Genomic DNA, 26,466 nt, shown 5'->3' on the forward strand with positions numbered 1-26,466 from the left:
GCTTTTATACCCAATCATGGCACCCACCTGTTCCCAATTAGCCTGCACACCTGTGGGGTGTTCCAAATAAGTGTTTGATGAGCATTCCTCAACTTTATCAGTATTTATTGCCACCTTTCCCAATTTCTTTGCCACGTGTTGCTGGCATCAAATTCTAAAGTTAATGATTATTTGCAAAAAAAAAATGTTTATCTGTTTGAACATCAAATATGTTGTCTTTGTAGCATATTCAACTGAATATGGGTTGAAAATGATTTGCAAATCATTGTATTCTGTTCATATTTACATCTAACACAATTTCCCAACTCATATTGAAACGGGGTTTGTAAGATAACATTAATAAAATTAGGGGAATATACGGAAGCTAAAATGCGGACACATTTTGCTGGCGCCAAAAAAACATTAGTCATTCAAACAAACAGCTTTACAAAAACAGGCGTAATTAGAATGGTGTTTTGTGCGCAGGTGCATCGTGGCATCAAAGGCATTGTGAGGGACCTGCAGGGCCACGGAATCGCCAACGCCACCATCGCCGTGGAAGGCATCAGCCACGACATCCGTACAGGTACGACGACTCGAACCGCCTTGGGCTCGTCACTACAGGGATGCCGGATGCAGTTAAGAAAAAGCCACTTTTAGGTTGCTTTTAAAATAAATGCCGCTTTCCAAAACAGAAATAGCTTTAGACTTTAAAAGCGTGAAATTGAAAAGCCCCACAAAGTGCATTAGGGCTTTTTTATTTGCTGGAAGTATTTACCACCGCTCTTACTTCGCCTGCTCGCATGTTCTTACTTTTCAATTAACACACTCGTTTGTCGACGCCCATCAAAAGAACAACTAGTGCCAGTCGGCCGTTTGCAGGTAAATAATGATTCCCGCTCAGAACCATAGTTTGTGCGAGTCAGTACGGGAGCGGCGTGTTTTGGGGAATGACTCGGGGGCTAAAAATAAACACGTTGGCGGTCCAGGGTCGTGTTAGATAAAAGCAGACTACAACAGAAAGAACTTATTTGATCCAATTATTGTTACATTTGACAGCAGCTTTTTATTCTGTCTTTATTTATAATAGAGACAGCACTTATTAACATACATATCTATTTGTGTGTGTATATATATGTATGTATATATATCTACGGATATATGTTTATGTGCATATATATGTATATATATATATATATTTACATTTATATCCATACAGATACATGTATTTATGTGTATAAATATATACATATATATACATATATATATTTATACATATATATATATATGTATATAGAATGTATAGATGTATGCATACATATGTAATATACAATACATATACACATACAGTATACAGTATATGCCTATATATACACATATTTACATTTATATATGTATACATAAATGTATACATACATGCATATATATATACACACACATATATATACATATATGTATGCATACAAAAATGTATACATACATATATACACATATAAATATATATATACATGCATATATATATACATATATATATACATACATATATAAACATATAAATGTATATATATATACATATATACATACATATATATATATACACATACATATATACACATATACACACACATATATACACACACATATATATACACACATATATATACATATTTATATACATATATACGTATATATACATATATATGTATATTGTTTAATTTATTTGTATTTATTTTATGTTGTACTTTATTTCCCTGTAAAATCTTTATTCCAAAATATATTTATCCGATACATATTTGCACATTTTTGTAAAAATTGTAAAGCTTTATTTATGCTTACATTCTTAACTGTTTGATTATCATTTTTAACTTTGGCGATCTCGAGTGCTTTGAAAGGTGCTTTATAAAAGAATGTATTGTTGGAATATTTTTTTTCATTTTGGCAAAAACAAAGTTCAATTTCAGTTTCGGTTCGTGCCAAGGCGGCCCCGACCTAGGCGGACAAAAGCATGAGAGACGGGCGACCGTTTCAAAGACTGCTTCGCCCTTTAGATAGTTCAGTTCATTCTCTCACATTTATATAGTTAGTAGAATTTCTTAAACTTAAATTCTAATCAATTTTCAACAGCCTAAGAACTGAATAATTGGGGTGGACTCTCCCCTCTTAAAAGGAGGGGTCCTAATATTATTATTATTATTATTATTATGTATTGTTTTTATGAGATTGGGGCAAGCACTACTAACGTTGGCCGTGTTTGCGCGACAGCGGCCGGCGGGGACTACTGGCGCCTGCTGAACCCGGGGGAGTACCGCGTGACGGCGAGGGCTGAGGGCTACAGCATGTTGAGCAAGAAGTGCGAGGTGGGCTACGAGATGGGGGCCACCAGGTGCGACTTCACGCTGGGCCGCACCAACCTGTCCAGGATCCGAGAGATCATGGAGAGATTCAACAAGCAAACCGGCGGCAACGCGCCTCCCAGGCCGCTGCAAGCTCGGCGGTCCAGAGCGAGACAACCTGGGACTTAAAGAAGGTTTGGGAAGAACTCTTCGCGTTCTTGTTCGAAAATCATCTCAAACGTACAAAGTAAACGCTCTCAAGAGCTACGTTGACGCTTACAAAACTGACACATGTAGTATGTAACGTACGTAGGTGGAACAAAAGCTACACTTACAATCGTCTTTTTTTGTAAATAAAATCCAACAGATAATCAAAACAACACCCGGACTCACTTAATCTCAATTTATTGTGTACATGAAGGACTTGTTAAGTAATGTAAACCACTACAAAGTAAGTTATGTAAACCACTACAAAGTAAGTTATGTAAACCACTACAATGGCAATGCAACAGAACACTTGACTCTTTATTATGTCATTGATGTGAACACTTATGTACGCACATAGCTTTTTCAAACAAACTTTAACTACCCCAAATATCCAAGCTGTTTAGGTTATTTTCCTTCGTCTAAACCAGTGGTGTCAAAATCAAAGCCCGTGGGCCAGATCTGGCCCGCGAATGAATTATTAGTTAAAGAATAGGTTCGCCACACCTCGTGGCGAAATTATTCTCCGCATTTGACCCATCACCCTTGATCAACCCCTGGGAGGTGAGGGGAGCAGTGAGCAGCAGCGGTGGCCGCACCTGGAAATTATTTTTGGTTATTTAACCCACAATTCCAACCCTTGATGCTGAGTGCTAAGCAGGGATGTAATGGGTCCCATTTGGATAGTCTTTGGTATGACTCGGCCGGGGTTTGAACTCGCAACCTACCGATCTCAGGGCGGACACTCTAACCACTAGGCCACTTAGTAGGTTCTATTCATGTTTTGCAAGCATCAATACTCCCATCAGTGTTGGCGCTAGGAATTTTCAAAATGGGGTCTCAGGGACCCCATCAATTAATAAAAATGGGGTCCCACTTGTTTGTAAGCAAAACAAATGATAAATGTATGCATTATTTCTCACGTTCTATATTGTGTTTTGGAAAAAGGTTGTCATAAAAATTACTTAATTTATTATTTAAAAAAATGTTTACAAATGTTTGTGCATATGTAAATGTATTCAGTTAGAAACATTCATTCACTTTTCTTCTTTACTTTTGTAAAGACCAAGTCTGTGCGCGTGTGCACAGATTTTCCTCCATGCGGCCCCTGAGCTAAAATAAGTTTGACACCCCTGGTCTAAACGATCAACTTTACCTTGTTCTGCAACAAATGATCAACATTTCATGGAAATCGGCTCGGGAGGTTGTGTGCAATCTTGTTAAATTCCAAACAAAAACAATGCTTTGACAACCATATTAAATACTATCTTGCCGACGACCTCCTGAGAACGAACGTCCCTCTGCAGTGGACAATTGTATTTTGAATAACAGGGCTCTTTTTTTTTTTTTTTTTTTTTTGCAAGATTTGTAACTAACAAAAAAAAAAGCAAAACATTCCCGCTGCAGAGAACACTCGTTGTCAGTAGGATATACAAACAGAATAAAGAACGTCTACTGCACTTGCACAATTAACTGGATCTGCACAAAATGTTATTTTGTTACACCTTGAGCCTACATCTTGGTGCTTTGTGTGAATCAGTTTGGTAGTTTGTGCAAAGTCTTGTTTAATAGCAACCAAAATATTGCCTTACTAATGCTGATTGAATCCTATCAGGCTACCTGTAAACATAAGTAACCAGATCTGCACCAAATTGTATTATTTTTCACCCTGAGCCAGGTCCTACATTTTGGCAAAGTTTTGTGTAAATCGGTTCGATAGTTTTTGCAAAGTCCTGTTTAATAAAAAACAAAACATTGCCTTACTAATGCTAATTGAATCATAGCTTGTTTACATCTAAACATAAGGAAAACATCTCTGGAATTTGCATCTTTAATCTGATCTGAACCAAATTGTATTTTGTTTGACCTTGAGCCATGTCCTACATCTTGGCAAAGTTTTGTGTAAATCGGTGTGGTAGTTTTTGCAAAGTCCTGTTTAATAGCAACCAAAATAAAGCCTTACTAATGCTAATTGAATCATATCTTCTTTACATCCAAACATAAGGAAAACATTTCTGAAATGTGCATCTTTAACCAGAACTACACCAATTTTTATTTTGTTTCACCTTGATCCATGTCCTACATCTTGGCAAAATTTTGGGTAAATCGGTTTGGTAGTTTTTCCAAAGACCTGTTTAATAGCAACCAAAATATTGCCTTGATAATGCTGATTGAATCCTATCTGGCTTACGTGTAAACATAAGTAAAAAGATCTCTGGGATTTACAGCTTTAACCAGATCTGCACCAAATTGTATTTTGTTTCCCCTTGAGCCATGTCCTACAGCTTTGCAAAGTTTTGTGTAAATCAGTTTGGTAGTTTTTGCAAAGTCCTGTTTAATAGCAACCAAAATATTGCCTTACTAATGCTAATTGAACCAGACTTTTTTTAGATCTAGATATAAGGAAAACATCTCTGGGATTTGCATCCTTAACCAGATTGGCACCAAATTGTATTTTGTTTCACCTTGATCCATGTCCTACATCTTGGCAAAGTTATGTGTAAATCGATTTGGTAGTTTTTGCAAAGTCTTGTTTAATAATAACCAAAATATCGCTTTACTAATGCTAATTGAATCATACCTTGTTTACATTTTAAACATAAGGAAAACATCTCTGGGATTTGCATCTTTAACCAGATCTGCACCAAAAAAAAAACTTACTCCGGCTACCTTCCACCTCTAAAGACATGCAGCTGGGGAAAGGTCTATTGGCAACTCTAAAATGACCCAAGTGTGTGAATGTGAGTGACCCCGCCTTCCGCCCGAGTGCAGCTGGGATAGGCTCCAGCACCCTCTGCGATCCCGACAGGGAAAGCGGTAGAAAATGGATGGATGGGTAGTTTTTGCACAGTCCTGTTAAGCAGCAACCAAAATAATGCCTTACTAATGCTAATTGAATCTGTCTTACATGTACATATAAGTAAAACATCACTGGGATTTGCATCTTTCACCAACTCTACCCCAAATTTTATTTTGTTACACCTTGAGCCACATCCTACTATTTAGCAGAGTTCTGTGTAAACTGTTCTGCTAGTTTTTGCGCAGTCCTGTTAAATAGCAACCAAAGTAATGCCTTACTAAAATGAATTAAATCTGCCTTACATGTACACATTGGTAAAACATCACTGGGATTTGAATTTTTTCACCAAATCTATACCAAATTTTATTTTGTTACACCTTGAGCCATGTTCTACCTGTTAGCAAAGTTTTGTGTAAATCGGTCGGGTAGTTTATGCACAGCCCTGTTAAATAGCAACCAAAATAATGCCTTACTAAGATTAATTGAATCTGTTTTATAAGTACATAAAAGTAAAACATCACTGGGATTTGCATTTTTTCACCAGATCTATACCAAATTTTATTTTGTTACTCCTTGAGCCATGTTCTACCCCTTAGCAAAGTTTTGAGTAAATCGGTCAGGTAGTTTTTGCACAGTCCTGTTAAATAGCAACCAAAATAATGCCTTACTGATGCTAATTGAATCATAGCTTGTTTACTGACAAAGAATTATGGAAATAGATAGTGAACTAAAACGTTTCCACATGTTTTGTATTTTTGTAATTATGTTATCCCCTTCTACAATAATGCTGACAAAGAAGGATGAAAACAGATTTGGGAATGCAGGAAAAATATGTATATTATTTTGTAATTTTTCTGTTAATTTTATGACGATACTGACAAATAATTATGATAATTGAGTTCGGAATCCGGGAACTAAAATGTTAATTGTATGGCATTTTTTTGTCATTATTTAATACATTTTACGATAATACTGGTAAAGAATTATGACAATTAAGTTGGGAATCCAAGAAAAAAACATTATTTTCTAAGTATTTAGTTAATTTTACAAAAATGCAGAAAAAAGTTGAAAAAATTAATTTGAAAATTAAAAATGTATTTTTTTTTTTTTTTTTTTTTTTACGACATTACTGATAACAATATATGATAATTAAATTGGGAATCCAAGAAAAAAATTTTATTTTATTTTATAAGTTTACAATAAAACTGACAAAAAACTTGATTTGGTAATCCAGGAAATGTTACTTTATTTAATTATATTATTACTTTAATTTTACACTAATACTGACAAAGAATTATGAGAACTCAGTTAGAAATCCAAGAAAACGTGTTTTATTTTGTAATTGTTATATAAATTTTACGATAATGCTGACAAAGAATTATGGGAATTGTGTTGGAAAAAAAAGTATTTAATTGTATTGCATTTTTTGTTGTTTTTTTATCTCCTACGATGATACTGACAAAAAAATTGAGTTGGGAATCCAAGAAAAACATGTATTTTATTTTGTAATTATTCAATTAATTTTATAACAATACTGACAAAGAATTATGACAAAAGAGTTTGGAATCCCGAAAACAAAAAATGGTAATTGAATGGTATTTTTTTGTAATTATTTTATTAATTTTACAATAATACTGGCAAAGATTTATGAGAATTGAGTTGAGAATACAAGAAAAAAAAGCCGCATTTTGTGGGACTAAAGTCAAAATATGATAATATGTATTAGTAATGTAATCAAATGTAATATAACATATTAAAAAAATATATATATACACTTATGTTAGCTGCAAGAACTGAGGTTGACATTTCGTGAAAATTAAGTCGACACATTGGAAAGAAAATAAAAACGTTAAAATAAAATAATTTTATAACAATGCTACGGAAAAACGTTTCAATTTCATTTCAAAATAAAAGCAGCTTTGGTGTTAATTTAAGCTCCAATTAATGCCACGACTCCGCAAATAAAACACGAACAGCTGTGGCTGCGGGCAACCTTCTGACGTAGTTTTACCAACCCCACAAGATGGATCGAATCATATCTTTTTTTTTTTTTTACATGTAAACACAAGTACAAAAACATATCTGGGACTTGCACCTTTAACCAGATCTACACCAAATGTTTACAATGAGGAAAAACAAAGAGGATTTTTGTGCTTCCAGTAGAGGTGTCCACTTCTCACTTTTCGCTTGTGTATTTCGGCGGCCATTTATGCTCTCCAACTTGCTCCCGGAGGTGTCAGGGTGTCATTACCACCCACACGAAGGTGTTTCTAATATTTTGGACCCCTGGTGCAACAAAAATCGGAGAAAGTGCACACAGGGCGACGTCTCACACGTACAATATTGTTCAAACACAATAGGCCTTTGTACCTAATAAAGTGTCCAGTCCAGTCCAGTCAGGGACTTTTTTTTATTATTATTTCGTCACATGAGTGCTGAAAAATATCTAAATATAACGTTCAAGTGTCTTCCTCCTGCAGGCGTACAATTAGTCACAACAGCATCAGACGACTACGTTTACAGTACACAAAAATATGAAACCGTTTCCAATACGAGCCTGAAAACCGTCGTCGTCGTCAGCAGCGTTTTGCAGAGGGAACTTTTTCAAACATCAACCGAGCTGAACTCAACAAGACACAAAAATATAATTCTTACACACCAATAATGTTCCCTAAGTATGTAAAAGCATCAGAGACATCGAAATAGATGATGAGTAGAGGTAATAAGGCATTACTTAATTCTCATATACAGTAAGTGTGTGAGTGGAACATACTAATATGGAATATAATGAAATATAACAGTTAAGGCATTAGTTGTCATACAGTACTCCACATAAAGAAACTGTCTTAATATTTAACACCAATTCCTGCACATAATCCTATTTTATGTGTTTATATTTACAGGAAAGTACTTTATGAAGAAGTGTGTGAATTAGCCAAGAAAAAAATTATATATAAGTGTATTTATTTTGTTCATTTTCTGATGATACAGACACAAAATTGTGAGAATTGAGTTGGGAATCCATGGGGGGAAAAAAAAAATTATTTTGTAATTGTTTTATACATTTTATAATAATACTGACAAAGAATTAGGAGAATTGAGTTGGGAATCCAATTTATATATTTTTTTAAAAGATACATTTTTTTGATGACGCGGACAAAAAATTATGATAATTGAGTTGGGAATGCAATGGGGGAAAAAAGTATGTTATTTTGTAATTATTTTATTCATTTTACAATAATACTGATATTTTTTTTTTTATTATTCTTTTTTTACCGTGTTACTGATAATCTGTGAGAATTAATTTGGGAAAAATTTAGTTTTACACTAAAACTGCCAAATAATTTATGAGAACTCAGTTGGGAATCCAAGAAAACATTTATTTTATTTTTTAATTTTATTTATTTTACGATAAAACTGACAAAGAATTATGGGAATTGAGTTGTGAATCCAAGAAAAAGTCTAAGTATTTAATCAACTTTACAATAATGCAGATATAAGTTGTAAGAATTAATTTGGGGGGGAAAATTTGATTGTATCTTATTTTTTTTACGATGTTACTGATGACAATTAAGTTGGGAATCTAAGAAAAAAAAACATTTTATTTTGTAATTATTTTATCATTTCACAATAAAGCTGACAAAAAACTTGGGTTGGAATTGCAAGAAATATTTTATTTAATTTTATTATTACTTTAATTTTACAATAATACTGACAAAAAGTTATGATAACTCAGTTAGGAATCCAAGAAAACATTTATTTTATTTTGTAATTATTTTATCAATTTTACGATAATACTGACAAAGAATTATGGGAATGGAGTTGTGAATAAAAAAAAGTGTTCAAATGTATTGTGTTTTTTGTCATTATTCTATCCCCTTCTATGATAAAACTGACAAAGAATTATGAAAACTGAGTTGGTACTCCAAGAAAAACATATATTTTATTTTGTAATTATTAATTTTACGCTGATACCGACAAAAAATTAAAACCGATTTGGGGATCCAATAAGAATATGTATTTTATTTTGAAATTATTCTATTAATTTTATGACAATACTGACAAAGAATTATAATAATTGAGTTGGTAATCCAATAAACAAAAATGTTAATTGTATGGTATATTTTGGCAATTATTTTATTAATTTTACGATAATACTGGCAAATAATTATGAGAATTGAGTTGACAATCCAAGAAAAAAAGCAGCATTTTATGGGACCAAAGTCAAAATATATTATATATTAGTAATGTAATGTAATATAAAACATTAAAAATAGATATATACTTATATTAGCTGTAAGAACTGAAGTTAACATTTCATAAGAATTAAGTCGACACATTGCAAAGAAAACAAAAAAGTTCATGACAATGCTACGGAAAAACATTTCAATTTCATTTCAAAATAAAAGCATCCTTTGTGTTAATTTAAACTCCAGTTAATGCCTCTACTCCGCAAATAAAACACGAACAGCCGTGGCTGTAGGCGACCTCCCGACGTAGTTTTACCAGCCCCACAAAATGGCAGTGGGTTTTTTTTTTTTGACGTATGGTGAGCGGGTTCATCGATCCATGCGTGAGCTTTTAAAAACTCACGCTCGCATCAACTCATTTGCAGCATTAATGCCGACTCAGCAGTTACAACACTGGCTCTTTTGCTTCTGACCACATTTCTGCTTATAATAATTCTGTTTGTGGTTCAGGTATATATATAAAAAAAAAAAAACAGCTGGGCTATTATTAAAGTATTTACGGTAATTTGGATAAAAATGCCCTGCAGCTTTCAGTGCTACATTTTACTGCGCCAGCAAAGCAAGACTCTTTGAGACATAAATAAATAAATACTAGTAGTACTGTAAAATACAGTCCGAGCTACCATTGTGTCTGCATGAGGATGTCCATAAATGTCCTCCTTGTCCGTAAAACATATTTCCCCAAAGAGCACACACACACGCGTCCCCCACTTTAGTCCCATCACTCAACTCTGGGTATGCTGCTGCCTTGGCTCTCGAACCCGCGCGCCGCCGCGTTCAAGGAGCGGCGCTTGAGCAGCCGGTTGACGATGTCGGCGCACGTCTTCCGGTACTGATGGCGCAGCAGCGAGTACACGAAAGGGTCGCACGCCGCCTTGCTGTAGGCCAGACACTTGGATATGGCCCCCCAGTGAGGGCTGATAGGGACCCACGGGAACAACTCCACCATCCTGCACGCACAAACAAACAAGTGTCAGCGCACCAAAACGTATCCGGGCAGGAAAGTTGGAAGCTTACAAAATAAAGAAGAACGTGTCTCCATACAGCGGTCCTCAGGAACCACAGATTTCTGATAAAATATGAAGTAAAAACTAAATGAGGCCATTCATGAAGGAATTGCGTGTGATTGTGCCAAGGCTGAAGTTGAACTGAAATCCTGGATTTTTTGTTTTTTTAAGAATTGTAGAAGTAGAACACACATTTCCCAAACAGGCTGAATATTTTGAAGTTGGAACGGTTTGAATCATATGAAAAAATGTGGGAGTTGTGGAACTTTCAGGAAAAGCAGGAAGTTCTTTTTAAAATACATGTACATACATATAAGTAAAACATCACAGGTGGTTTTTGCACAGTCCTGTTAAATAGCAACCAAAACAATGCTTTCCTAAAGTTAATTGAATCTGTCTTACATGTACACATAAGTAAAACATCACTGGGATTTGCGTCTTTCACCAGATCTACACGAAATTTTATTTTGTTGCACCCCTTAGCAAAGTTTTGTGTAAATCGGTCGGGTAGTTTTTGGACAGTCCTGTTAAATAGCAACACAAATAATGCCTTACTAAAGGTAACAGAATCAGTAAAAAAAATGTATTCATATTTTTTATTTCAAAATGTTATTTTGTTACACCTTGAGCCATGTCTTACCCCTTACCAAAGTTTTGTGTAAATCGGTCAGGTAGTTTTTGCACAGTCTTGTTAAATAGCAACCAAAATAATGCTTTCCTAAAGTTAATCGAATCTGTCTTACATGTACACATACGTAAAACATCACTGGGATTTGCATCTTCCACCAGATCTACACCAAATTGTATTTTGTTACACCTCGAGCTATATCCTACCCCTTAGCAAAGTTTTGTGTAAATCGGTCAGGTAGTTTTTGGACAGTCCTGTTAAAAAGCAACAAAAATAATGCCTTACTAAAGTTAATTGAATCAGTAAAAAATGTATTGGTATTTTATTAAATATAGTAAAACATCACTGGGATTTGCATCTTTCACCAGATCTACACCAAATTTTATTTTGATACACCTTGAGCAATGTCCTACCCCTTAGCAAATTTTTGTGTAAATCGGTCTGGTAGTTTTTGCACAGTCCTGTTAAATATCCACTAAAATAGTGCCTTACTAAAGTTAATTGACTCAGTAAAAAATGTATTTGTATTTTATTAAGTATAGTAAAAAACATCACTGGGATTTGCATCTTTCACCAGATCTACTCCAAATGTTATTTTGTTCCACCTTGAGCCATGTCCTAGCCCTTGGCAAAGTTTTGTGCAAATTGGTCTGGTAGTTTTTGCACAGTCCTGTTAAACAGCAACCAAAATAATGCTTTCCTAAAGTTAGTTGCATCTGTCTTAAATGTACACATAAGTAAAACATCACTGGGATTTGCATTTTTCACCAGATCTACACCAAATTTAATTTTGTTACACTTTGAGCCATGTCCTACCCACAATAAATATGTAATGATACCAAGAACACACACACACACACACACACACACAAAGTGAATTATGCTACTGTAAGAATGCAGTAAATTTGTAATGATTATACTGTAAGTGCACGGTAAATATGTAATGACATTAAGTACAAACTAGACATGCAATGATACTACTGTGAATACATATTGAATCTGTAATGATAGTACTGTAAATACACACTAAATATGTAATGATACTACTGTAAATATACTCCTATTTAATAATACGACAGTAAGTATATATTAAATATGTACTGATACTACAATAAGTACACACTAAATATGAAATAATACAACTGTAAAACATATGGAAAATGTAATGAATGAATGAATGAAATAAGTTTATTTCGGTCATATAATCAATCAAATCAAATCAATCAACCATTGCGTGTGATCAGTTTTACAGTACATGTTATATGTATACAATAATGCACATTTACACATGAAAGAAAAGAAAAAGAATGACCAAAAAAGGAATAGGCTGAAGCCAAAGCTTATATTTGCCTATCCTATACCTTCACAGAAAATTAGATTGCCTGGAACATCAACATAAAAAAATAAATAAATCAAAAATCAATGGGATGAAAGTAATTGTGACTATATTTTATAATTTTCAATTATTTCACCTTTCAATGTTTTCTTAAACCTTACCAAAGAATTGCATGTCTTCAGCTTATCACTGAGCTTGTTCCACCATTTAACTCCTAAAACTGTAATACATTTGTATTTTATATTTGTTCTCGCTTTACCCATTTCAAAAATCGATATCCCCCGTAAATTATAGTTTTCTCCTCTTAAATGAAATAGCCTGCGAACACAAGCTGGAAGGCTGTTGTTCTTTACTCGAAACATAATTTCCATTGTTTTTAAAAACACAATGTCGGAAAATTTTAACACATTTGAACTCATAAATAATGGATTGGTATGTTCATAGTAGCAGGCTTTGTGTATTATTCTAATGACCCTTTTTTGAAGTTTTATGATTGGGTCTATGTTTGTTTTATAAACAAAATTTCAACACAATACGTTAAATATGGAAAAATAAAAGAATAATACAACATATGCAGGCATGTCTTATTCAGCATGTGTCTTACTTTATAAAGAATTGCAATAGATTTGGATATTTTTCCTTTTATATATTCAATATGCGGTTTCCAACACAGTTTATGATCAATTATTATTCTCAAGAATTTAGTTTCATATACTCTATCAATTTCCACATGATTTAACTTTAATTTTGCTTCACAATTTGTCCTTGCACCACTAAACACCATAAATTTAGTTTTCTTATCATTTAATGATAACTTATTAATATCAAACCATTTTTTTAGTTGAATTAACTCAACCTCTATTATCCTCAACACTTCCTTCAAGTCTTCTCCTGAACAATATACATTTGTATCATCTGCAAACATAATACATTTCAATTTATTAGATACTGAACAAATATCATTTAGGTAGAGTATAAATAACTTAGGTCCCAACACCGAGCCTTGTGGAACACCACAAGTTACTCTTCTTGGCTGTGATTTAATCTTATTAATTTCCACATATTGATATCTGTTACTTAAATAACTACTTAACCACTGTTGCGAAACACCTCTTATGCCATATTTTTCCAATTTCTGCAGGAGTAAGGAATGATCGATTGTGTCAAAAGCTTTACATAAGTCAATAAATACTCCAACGGTGTGTTGCTTTTTTTCTATTGCTGTAGCTATGTTTTCTACAAAGTCAATCACTGCTAGAGCTGTAGATCGATTACTTCTGAAGTCATACTGATGGTCATTCAATAGCTCATGTTCGTCAATAAACTTATCAAGTCTATTTACAAATAATTTCTCAAGAATTTTTGCAAATTGAGGTAGTAAGGACACAGGTCTGTAATTTGAGACCATATGTTTATCACCATTTTTATAAATTGGAATAACTTTTGCGATTTTCATTTTGTCAGGAAAAATTCCAGTTGATAAAGATTTATTGCATATATAAGTAAATGGCTTCAGGACACAATCCATCACTTCCTTAACAAGTGACATATCCACGTTGTTACCATCCACAGATTTTTTCTTTTTAAACTTTCTGACCACTTCTGACACATCACTTTCACAAACTCCACCAAGAAACATTGAATTGTTTATGTGAGATACAGGCTTTAACTTTTTCTCATGCTTCATTTTTAAATTAATATTTTTTGCCAAATTTGGGCCAACGTTCACAAAAAACTTATTGAATTCCTCAGCTATTTCTTCTATATTTTCAATAATTGAGTTGTCATCTTTTACCAGATATGCTGTAAAATCCTTCTTGCTAGATTTTTTAATCATAGTATTAAGCACATGCCAGGTTTCAATTATATTATTTTTATGTTTATGCAGCAATTGTTCATAATAGTTTTTTTGTTGCAGCCTCATGATAGATGTCAATATGTTTTTATACTTTTTATATTTGTCCTCATTTTCCTTTGTTCGATTCTTAATAAATTCCTTGTAAAGTCTTTTTTTTTTTTTTTACAGGCTTTTACTAAACCCCTTGTTATCCATGGTTTTCCCCTCGTTTTAGTATTTTGCTTATATTCTCTCAATGGACAATGATGGTCATAAAGTGTCAGAAATATATCCAGGAATGTATCATATGCTTCATTGGTATCCTCCACAAAAACATGACACTACAGAAAGTATGTAGCAAATATTTAATGATGGTAAGTACACACTCAATATGTAATTATATTACTGTAAGTAGACATTAAATATGTAATGATAATACTGTAAGTGTACAGTAAATATGTAGTAATACTGTGAGTAAAAATAAATATGTAATAACACTACTTTAAGTATACAGTAAATGTAATGATAACACTGTAAGAGTACAGTAAATATGTAGTAATACTGTAAGTAAAAATAAATATGTAATGACACTACTTTAAGTATACAGTACCATGAATTGATTAACGTGGACCCCGACTTAAACAAGTTGAAAAACTTATTCGGGTGTTACCATTTAGTGGTCAATTGTACGGAATATGTACTGTACTGTGCAATCTACTAATAAAAGTATCAATCAATCAAGTAAATGTAATGATAATACTGTAAGAGTACAGTAAATATGTAATGATACTAGTGTAAGTAGGCAGTTAATGATACTACAGTAGGTATAAAGTGAATATCTAATGATAGTAAGTATACACTAAATATGTATTGATACTACTATAAGTATATATTAAGTATATAATGATATTAAGTAGACAGAAAATATGTAATTATATTAAGTACATACTAAAAAGTGAATGATACTCCTGTAAGTATACAATAAATATGTAATGATACCAAGTACATACAGTTCCAAAAAGGTAATGATACTACTGTAAGTATACATTAAGTATGTAATAATATTAAGTAGACAGAAAATATTTTAAAAAGTATATGATATTACTGTTAGTAGACAATAAACGTAATGATGCTAAGTACATACTAAAATGTAATGATACAACTGTAAGTAAACATTAAATATGCAATAATAGTAAGTAGAGAGTAAATGTGTAATGATAATAAGTACATACCACAAATGTGATTACATTACTGTAAGTATACAACAATTATGCAATGATATTAAGTAGACAGTAAACATGTAATGGTACTAAGTACACACTAAAACTGTGATGATACTACTGTAAGTATACATTAAATATGTAATGATAATAAGTAGACAGTAAACATGTAATTATACTAAAAACATACCACAAATGTGATAATACTACTGTAAGTGTACATTAAATACGCCATGATAGTAAGTAAAGAGTAAATATGTAATAAGTACATACTACAAATGTGATGATAATACTTTAAGTAGACAGTAAACCTGTAATGATACTAAGTACATACTACAATTTTGATGATCATACTGTAAGTGTACATTAAATATGCAATGATAGTAAGTAGAAAGTAAATATGTAATGATACTAAATACATACTGCAAATGTGATGATACTATTGTAGGAATACATTAAATATGCAATGATCGTAAGTAGACAGTAAATATGTAAAGATACTACTGTAAGTATACAATATATTTGCAATGATAGTAAGTAGACAGTAAATATGTAATGAGACCATGTACATATTAAAACAGTGATGATACTACTGTAAGTATACATTAAATATGCAATGATAATAAGTAAAAAGTAAATATGTAATAATAAGTACATACTACAAATGTGATGATACTACTGTAAGTAGAAGGTAAACATGTAATGATACTAAGAACATACTACAATTGTGATGATATTACTGTAAGTATACATTAAATATACAATGATAGTAAGTAGAAATTAAATATGTAATGATACTAAATACATATTGCAAATGTGATGATACTACTGTAAGTATACATTAAATATGCAATGATCGTAAGTAGACAGTAAATATGTGATGATACTACTGTAAGTATACAATATATTTGCAATGATAGTAAGTAGACAGTAAATATGCGATGATAAGTACATGCTACAAATGTGATGATACTACTGTAAGTATACATTAAATATGCAATGATAGTAAGTAAAAAGTAAATATGTAATAAGTACATACTACAAATGTGATGATACTACTGTAAGTAGAAGGTAAACATGTAATGATACTAAGTACATACTACAATTGTGATGATAATACTGTAAGTACCGTATACATTAAATATACAATGATAGTAAGTAGAAATTAAATATGTAATGATACTAAATACATATTGCAAATGTGATGATACTACTGTAAGTATACATTATATATGCAATGATCGTAAATAGACAGTAAATATGTGATGATACTACTGTAAGTATACATTTAATATGCAAAGATAGTAAGTAGACAGTAAATATGTAATGATACCATCTACATATTAAAACAGTGATGATACTACTGTAAGTATACATTAAATATGCAATGATAGTAAGTAGACAGTAATTATGCGATGATAAGTACATGCTACAAATGTGATGATACTACTGTAAGTATACATTAAATATGCAATGATAGTAAGTAGACAGTAAATATGTAATAAGTACATACTACAAATGTGATGATACTACTGTAAGTAGAAGGTAAACATGTAATGATACTAAGTACATACTACAATTGTGATGATCATACTGTAAGTATACATTAAATATACAATGATAGTAAGTAGAAATTAAATATGTATTGATACTAAATACATATTGCAAATGTGATGATACTACTGTTAGTATACATTAAATATGCAATGATCGTAAGTAGACAGTAAATATGTAATGATACTAAGTACATACTACAAATGTGATGATACTACTGTAAGTATACATTAAATATGCAATGATCATACGTAGAGGGAAAACATGTGGTGATATCGTACAATCATCATGTATCATTAGTCAGTGCTATCCTCCCCTCACCTGGTGATGACGTACGGAGCAAAGCAGAGCATGAAGGTCCCGATAAAGGTGCTGATCTTCCTGGTGGCTCTTTGGCGCCGTCGCCTTTGCTCCTCCAGGCAGCGCTGGCGAACGCTAAACACAGCAGGGGGCGATATCGTTAGCGTAGACCCTTGTTAGCACAACACACCAAACTCACGGACTGCACCATCCAATTATTCTAATTAGCACAACTGTTCTCCTCACACAAACATCCAAAAAAAAAGGACATTTTTACACACCTGGCAACGCAAGTGGACTTTGTTGAGTACGCTTCAGCTCTACAGCGATTAGCTGCCCTCGCTGTTAATTGGCAATTAACCTAGCGATTAGAATGCTACCAGCCAGCTTTGTCGTTACACAGCTATTAGCGGCACTATACGATACGGTAGTATTTGAGTATCTCAGTATTAAACATTGTATAAAGGATTTTTAAGTATGCCGACAACTCATTGTCCAGCACGGCTCTTTTGCATGGATCTTGGGAGAGTGCGTGTCAAGTTACAATAAACATGTCGTCTATCCGCAGTGCAAAGCCGCTTCTAAGAGACTAATCATCACCACCTTGGCAGAAAAGAAAAAAAAAGTTTTCCAAGTAGCATTATCACTGGAGGGCTAGAAGGGCTACGCACGCTCCACGAGCAGGACGACACAAGATGCTGACTGCTACAGAAGCTAATTGCTAAAGCTTCAACCGAAAAGTAAGGGTGATCGATCCAGAGGTCGACACTGTTGATACCAAGTGCAGTGTCAGTGTATAAACCATACTAATCACTTTAGTATCATTTTGGGGTGTTGTGTTGTTGTATTTTACAAAGTCAGGGAATGAGTCTCTGGACAGAGGAAAACATTGAGGACTACACTTGAATGTGAGCTATTAGTAAGTTTTGCTTTTGAATTGAAGTGAATTGTATTTATATAGCGCTTTTCTCTAGTGACTCAAAGCGCTTTTACATAGTGAAACCCAATAGCTGAGTTCCATATAAACCAGTGTGGGTGGCAAAGGGAGCTGGTGAGTAAAGTGCCTTGCCCAAGGACACAACAGCAGTGACTAGGAATGGCGGAAGCGGGGATCGAACCTGGAACCCTCCAGTTGCTGGCACAGCCACTCTACCAACCGAGCTATGCCGCCGTGTAGTTATTGTGCATTAGACACTTTTTTTGTAAGGAAAAAAATACTAGCATTTAATACTAAATAATTGTTTGCATGGTGTCAATTTCATCAAACTGCTTTTGAATTAGGGGTGATACGGGATAGCGCTCTGATATCAGCAAAAAAAAATCAAGTATCAGATGATATCAAAGAGCCAGTTAAATTTAAATGTCCTCCAATAAAACACACAAGGTTGGTCTTTCCTTCTATTTTAGTCAAGTCATACACATGAAGTAAATATGGTAGGCTACTGGGAGCTGGCAGCTACACAACAGCTAAGCACACAATAGCGCACAAGCTAGACATACATAATAAGTGTCCTGATTAAACAATAATAATAAAACACATTTGTCAATATAAAAAAGTATCAAATATATATAGTTGTATATTACTTACAAATACGTAGTGTATTAGAAAGTATCCAGTAACAAACGTGTCCGCATCGTTCCAAAAAATTTTTACCACTCCACGTCAACTTAAAGACAGCGTATGTCCATTCCAGACAGTTAATGCTAAAGTGATGAGCGACTTTATCAAAACTTAACATTCTACACTAAAACAATTACAAAAGTATGTGTGACTCCTGCTGATGTCGTATCGAATCAATATAGGTATCGACCGATACTCAATAGTAGGTATCGTACCAAAAGTAGACAAAGTTGTACTGGTACACACCAAGGTTGTTATGACACCAAAGTTGTGAATGTTACGATGATAAACATATTTAATTATTTTTAAGAATAAAATATTTTTTTAGATTTTCTGATTTATTTGTTTTTGTACTGTTTTCCTCATTTACTTATTAAATGATTATTTTTTTGTTACTTGTTGGATTAGGAGGGGTAATAGATTGATATCGGACTATTGCTGTCAATTGTTTCTTACTATAAACCTAATAAACAAATAAATTAATCAATAAAAAAAAAAAAAAGAATAAATTAACTGTTAAATAAAGTAATTTTTTGCCTTTTTTTTTTGTTTCAATCGATATTTCCGTAAACTCTGAAAGTTGCATTTTTTTTTAAATAAACCATACCAGAAATATAATGCAATACAAGAAAAAATGTGCAACAGATGTTGCAAAAATGATAATGATGAAGATAAAGTGAAGTGAATTATATTTATATAGCGCTTTTTCTCTAGTGACTCAAAGCGCTTTACATAGTGAAACCCAATATCTAAGTTACATTCAAACCAGTGTGGGTGGCACTGGGAGCAGGTGGGTAAAGTGTCTTGCCCAAGGACACAACGGCAGTGACTAGGATGGCGGAAGCGGGAATCGAACCTGCAACCCTCAAGTTGCTGGCAAGGCCACTCTACCAACCGAGCTAAACCGCTAAAACTTGTAATAAAATAAGCATGTTGAACACTAACACAGTGTGACATCAGGGGAACAAGCTTTATCAGTATCACGCGACCCCGAAAGGGACAAGCGGTAGAAAATGGATGTTTGTATTGCACATCTTTTTGAAAAGAAAGCTTGTTAATTCTGACTTCATTTTGATTTTAAAAAAAAATCTGCACAAATTGTTTCATTCATTTATGTTTTGTAGGTTAAATTATTTTATATATTGTTCCCTAGTTAGAATTCATTATTATTTATTGAGTTATTTACTGCATTTTTTTTCAATACTAAATGGTTCAAGTAGGTCAAAAAATGTATGTAGTTTAAATATTTTTTATTTAATTTTAATTTTATTTCATACAAATTGATACCTGATCGTTTCTGTTACAGACTAAAAAACAATATCCATCCATTTTCTACCGCTTATTCCCTTTAGGGTTGTGGGGGGGTGCTGGAGCCTATCTCAGCTACCATCGGGCGGAAGGCGGCGTACACCCTGGACAAGTCGCCGCCTCATCGCAGAAAAAAAAAACAATATTAATGAAGTAATTATTTGTTGTAATTTGATCTGTTTTGTCATGCAGAGGTGTACCTAAAAAAGTTTTATAGATAAATTGTACTAGAGCGGCCGTGTCAGCAACTTGAGGGTTGCAGGTTCGATCCCCGCTTCCGCCATCCTAGTCACTGCCGTTGTGTCCTTGGGCAAGACACTTTACCCACCTGCTCCCAGTGCCACCCACACTGGTTTAAATGTAACTTAGATATTGGGTTTCACTATGTAAAGCGCTTTTAGTCACTAGAGAAAAAGTGCTATATAAAATATAATTCACTTCATTAGGGGAGTGAATATTTCGGCACAGAACGATTCAATCCGACTCTGATTCCTGGGGTGACGATTCAATTTCCATCTGACCACTCCAGTCCATGTGATGTCAGATGTAACAAAAATGTAGTTGTTTGGCCCTAATACCCCGCAATATGTGTGGAGGACAAAAGGTAGGGCCTTTAATCCCAGGAACATTATGCCTACCGTCAAGCATGGTGTTGGTAGTATTATGCTCTGGGCCTGTTTTGCTGCCAATGGAACTGGTGCTTTAAATGGGACAATGAAAAAGGGAGGATTACCTCCAAATTCTTCAGGTCAGGAAAACCTAAAATCATCAGCCTGGAGGTTGGGTCTTGGGCGCAGTTGGGTGTTCCAACAGTGGTAAAGGAATGGCTAAATCAGGCTAGAACGAAGGTTTTAGAATGGCCTTGCCAAAGTCCTGACTTAAACGTGTGGACAATGCTGAAGAAACAAGTTAATTGTAGCAAACCGACACATTTAGCTGAACTGCACCGATTTTGTCAAGAGGAATGGTCAAAAATTCCACCAGAAGCTTGTGGGTGGAATTTGGGAGGAGCTCAAAGTAAAGCCGCTGCTCCTCCACATGGAGAGGAGCCAGATGAGGTGGTTCGGGCATCTGGTCAGGATGCCACCCGAACGCCTCCCTAGGGAGGTGTTTAGGGCACATCTGACCAGTAGGAGGCCACGGGGAAGACCCAGGACACGTTGGGAAGACTATGTCTCCCGGCTGGCCTGGGAACGCCTCGGGATCCCCCGGGAAGAGCTAGACGAAGTGGCTGGGGAGAGGAGAGTCTGGGCTTCCCTGTTTAGGCTGCTGCCCCCGCGGAAGAAGATGGATGGCTACCAAAAGCGCCTTTTTGCAGTAAAAGGGACATGTAACCAAATATTAACATTGCTGTATGTATACTTTTGACCCAGCTAATTTGCTCAAATTTTCAGTAGACCCATAATAAATTCATAAAACAACCAAACTTCATGAATGTTTTTTGTTTTTTTTTGGTGACCAACAAGTCAGTGCTCATCACTTTATCACAAAAAAATAAAGACTTGTAGAAATGATTGGAAATTCAAACCAGCCATGACATGATGTTCTTTACAAGTGTATGTGAACTTTTGACCACGACTGTATGTAGTTTTTTTAAATAATTTTTTTTAAATTAAGGATTTTTTTTTTGTGTGTGCACCCCGTCTATTCGCGGAAAGTCCATCCATCTTCTTCTGCTTATCCGAGGTCGGGTCGCGGGGGCAGCAGCCTAAGCAGGGAAGCTCAGACTTCCCTCTCCCCAGCCACTTCATCCAGCTCTTCCCGGAGGGGATCCCGCCGCGTTCCCAGGCCAGCCGGGAGACATAGTCTTCCCAGCGTGTCCTCGGTCTTCCCCGTGGCCTCCTACCGGTCGGACGTGCCCTAAACACCTCCCTAGGGAGGCGTTCGGGTGGCATCCTGACCAGATGCCCGAACCACCTCATCTGGCTCCTCTCGATGTGGAGGAGCAGCGGCTTTACTTTGAGTTCCTCCCGGATGGCAGAACTTCTCACCCTATCTCTAAGGGAGAGACTCGCCACCTGGTGGAGGAAACTTATACATTGAGATCTTTGCCTTCCGGCTCAGCTCCTTCTTCACCACAACGGATCGATACAGCGTCCGCATTACTGAAGACGCCGCACCGATCCACTCTTCCCTCACTTGTGAACAAAACTCCTAGGTACTTAAACTCCTCCACTTGGGGCAGGGTGTGTATATATATACATATATATATATATATATATATATATATATATGTCTTGATTGGATTATCCAGAGAATAGTGCTCGATACCGTGGTAGAGCGCAATATGTAGGTGTGGGAAAAATCACAAGACTACTTCATCTCTACAAAAGTGTTTCATGAGGGGTTCCCTCAATCATCAGGAGATCTCCTGATGATTGAGGGAACCCCTCATGAAACAGTTCTGTAGAGATGAAGTAGTCTTGTGATTTTTCCCACACCTACATACATACATATATATATATATATATATATATATATATATATATATATATATATATATATATATATATATATATATATATATATATATATATATATTAGAGCTGCAAATCTTTGGGTCTTTGGGTGTCCCACAATTCGATTCAATATCGATTGTTGGGGTCGCTTTCGATTATAAATCGATTTTTCAATTTCGACTCTGAGTGTTGCTGGGTCAGGTTTGGTTTTGGAATTGGATTGCATTGTTATGGTGTTGCCGTGTATTGTTTTGTTGGATTGATAAAAAAAAAAAAAAAAATGTAATAAAAAAAATATATTTAAAAAAAATGTAATTTTTTTAAAATGAGGTTCGATTCTAAATCGCACAACGTGAGAAGCGCGATTCGTATTCAAATTTATTTTTTCCCCACACCCCTAATATATATATATATATATATATATATATGTATATATGTAGGTGTGGGAAAAATCACAAGACTACTTTATCTCTACAGAACTGTTTCATGAGGGGTTCCCCAAAATCGTCCTGATGAAGTAGTCTTGTGATTTTTCCCCCACATACATATATTGCGCTCTACCACAGTATCGAGCACTATTCTCTGGATAATCTAATTAAGAGATGTATATATATATATATTTTTTTTTTTTTCAATTGATTTTTTTCAATTATGGATTTTTCTTTTGTATGCACCCCTTCTATTTGCGGAAAGTGTGTAGACCAGGGGTCACCAACCTTTTTGAAAGCAAGAGCTACTTCGTGGGTACTGATTAATGGGAAGGGCTACCAGTTTGATACACACTTAAATAAATTGCCAGAAATAGCCAATTTGCTCAATTTACCTTTAATAAATAAATCTATATATATATATATATATATATGTATATATATATATATATATATATATATATATATATATAATGGGTATTTCTGTCTGTCATTCCGTCGTACATTTTTTTTCCTTTTACGAAAGGTTTTTTATAGAGAATAAATGATGAAAAAAACACTTAATTGAACGGTTTAAAAGAGGAGAACAGGAAAAAAAAAAGAAAATTTTTAAACATTAATTTCGACTCTTTAAAATTCAACCGAAAAAAAGAATATCAAAACAAGCTAATTCAAATTTTTTGAAAAAATTTAAAAAAATATTTTTTCTGTAACATCATTAGTAATTTTTCCTGATTAAGATTGATTTTTGAATTTTGAAGACATTTTGTTAGAATATATAACAAATTGGACCAAGCTATATTTCTAACAAAGACAAATCAATATTTCTTCTAGATTTTCCAGAAATATTTTTTTTAAATAAATTCAAAAGACTTTGAAATAAGATTTAACTTTGATTCTACAGATTTTCTAGAATTGCCAGAATATATATTTTTTAAAATTTGAATCATAATAAGTTTGAAGAAATATTTCACTAATATTCTTCGTCGAAAAAACAGAAGCTAAAATGAGGAATTAAATTAAAATGTATTTATTATTCTTTACAATAAAATGAAAAAAAATTACTTGAACATTGATTTAAATTGTCAGAAAAGAAGGGGAAGGTATTTAAAAGTTAAAAAAAGTATATGTGTTTAAAAATCCTAAAGTCATTTTTAAGGTTGTTTTTTCCCCTCTAAAAGTTATAAGAAGCAAAGTAAAAAAAAAAAAAAATTACTTAAACGAGTGAAGACCAAGTCTTTAAAATATTTTCTTGGATTTTCAAATTCTATTTGAGTTTTGTCTCTCTTAGAATTAAAAATATCGAGCAAAGCGAGACCCGCTTGCTATCCATCCATCCATTTTCTACCGCTTATTCCCTTTCGGGGTCGCGGGGGGCGCTGGCGCCTATCTCAGCTACAATCAGGCGGAAGGCAGCGTACACCCTGGACAAGTCGCCACCTCATCGCAGGGCCAACACAGATAGACAGACAACATTCACACACTAGGGCCAATTTAGTGTTGCCAATCAACCTATCCCCAGGTGCATGTCTTTGGAGAAAAAAAAATAGAGGCAGCTCACTGGTAAGTGCTGCTATTTGAGCTATTTTTAGAACAGGCCAGCGGGCTACCTGGTGACCCCGGGTGTCGATAATATCAGTATCGGCCAATACTCAATGTCCCGATATCGGCAGTGAAAGACTCATACGGGGTCAGGCCTCATTTGAATATAGCGCGGATGCGTATCGACCGCAGGAGGGGAAGTTAGGGGGTCAACCCCCCGGTGGAGGGGCGCTCACCTGGGGTGGATGTCCACCAGCAGCACCAGGGTCTGCATGGTGATGACGTCGATCCTCCTGCAGTGGAAGCGGGCGACTTTGAGCACTTTGAGGTAGGTGACGCACAGCACGACGAAGGAGAGCAAGAAGGTGAAGGAGTGGAAGAAAAGGGTGAAGACGACGAACTGCGTCCGGCCGCCCGCCTTGGGGTGCGCCAGCGTGCAGGAGGCGTAGAGGCGCTGGTAGCCCAGGAAGGAGAGGCCGGCGGCGGCCATGGAGAAGGAGGCGGAGTGCGCCCAGGTGTAGCCCAGCACCAGCGCGGCGTCCTTGTGGCGCACCTTGGAGTGGTAGCGCAGCGGGAAGACCACCGCCACCCAGCGGTCGATGCTCAGCGCCGCCATGCTCAGCATGGAGTTGGTGGACAGGAAGGTCTCCAGGAAGCCCGCCGCCTGGCACAAGGCGTCGCCGCCCGGCTGCGCGCGGCCGACCAGCGCCGCCAGGGTGAGCGGCATGTTGGCCACCGTCAGCAACAGGTTGCAGAAGGTGAGGTTGAGGCTGAAGAGCCCCGGGGCTTGCTTGCGGATCTCCGGGCTGTAGAGGAAGCAGACGAGCACCAGCACGTTGGACAGCAGCGACACGACGATGATGACGAGAACCAGCGCGAACACCACCACCTCCCCGGGGTCCATCTCCGTCCTCATGCCCGTCCCGCGGTGCCGCTCGCTCGGCCGCGGTCGCCTCCGCGCATCGCCCGCGTTACGCGGTCAGACTCTACTCCTTTTTTTTTTTTTTTTTTTTTTTTTTTTTTCTTTTTTACCGCCGCATCGGAAAAGCCGAGGCGGGAAAAGTGCGCGAAAGGAGCGGCGGAGTTCACGCGCGCCTGTGCTGCGCGGCTGCGTGGGGAGGAGAGCTGTTGTCGTCCTGTGATGCGCTCGGGAGGCAGCTCAGTGTGGGGGCTTCTGTCTGCACACCTGCGCCGCGATGGCCGCTCTTTACTGCGCGTCGCCCCACGGAACTCCACGCTCATTTCCTGTCAACATTAGGAGCGCTCAAAAAGTGCGACCGGTTTTTGTTTTTTCCCCCATTTCCATAACGCACTGTAAAACAACTGTAACTTTACAGCAACTGGCAGCTCGGTCGCTAGAATTTTACTGTGAAAATAACAGTGCTACCATTTTTCTATTTATCAACAACAACCAAAAATTTTACAAAGTCACGGAAAAAAACGGTCCAGATTTTGTTGTGAAAATTTGTGTTTTTTCCATTTGCAGTAATAGAGTGTAAAAACAACAACCTTGGGTTTTACGGTAAATAAAACTGGCAGCTAAGTCGCCAAAATGTAACGGTATAAAAAACGTTCTAAAATGCTACTGTGAAATAATTAGGTTTTTTTCATTTACAGTAATACAGAGTAAAAACAACAACCGAAGGTTTTACAGTAAAGA

The 26,466-nt window shown here is 35.4% G+C and overlaps 2 protein-coding genes across 2 annotated transcripts in view; one reads left to right on the forward strand and one right to left on the reverse strand.

The window, feature by feature from the left end:
* cpxm2 (carboxypeptidase X (M14 family), member 2) overlaps nt 1–4,488 on the forward strand; it is a 76,532-nt gene extending 72,044 nt beyond the window's left edge. Inside the window, exons 13-14 of the mRNA XM_061907587.1 lie at nt 466–565; nt 2,242–4,488. Of these exons, the coding sequence (XP_061763571.1) occupies nt 466–565; nt 2,242–2,501 (360 nt within the window). The 3' untranslated portion in view covers nt 2,502–4,488. The remainder of the gene's footprint in view (nt 1–465; nt 566–2,241) is intronic.
* Nucleotides 4,489–7,697: 3,209 nt separating this feature from the next.
* Nucleotides 7,698–25,982, reverse strand: LOC133557253 (G-protein coupled receptor 26-like). Its single transcript, XM_061907588.1, has 3 exons — nt 25,043–25,982; nt 17,470–17,583; nt 7,698–10,516 (listed from the first exon to the last, which is right to left on the reverse strand). The coding sequence occupies exons 1-3, from the start codon at nt 25,720–25,722 to the stop codon at nt 10,288–10,290; spliced, it is 1,023 nt and encodes a 340-aa protein (XP_061763572.1). The 5' UTR covers nt 25,723–25,982; the 3' UTR covers nt 7,698–10,287.
* Between the last annotated feature and the right edge of the window lie 484 nt (nt 25,983–26,466).

Source organism: Nerophis ophidion, linkage group LG08, assembly GCF_033978795.1.
Source record: "Nerophis ophidion isolate RoL-2023_Sa linkage group LG08, RoL_Noph_v1.0, whole genome shotgun sequence".
Classification (NCBI taxonomy): domain Eukaryota; kingdom Metazoa; phylum Chordata; class Actinopteri; order Syngnathiformes; family Syngnathidae; genus Nerophis; species Nerophis ophidion.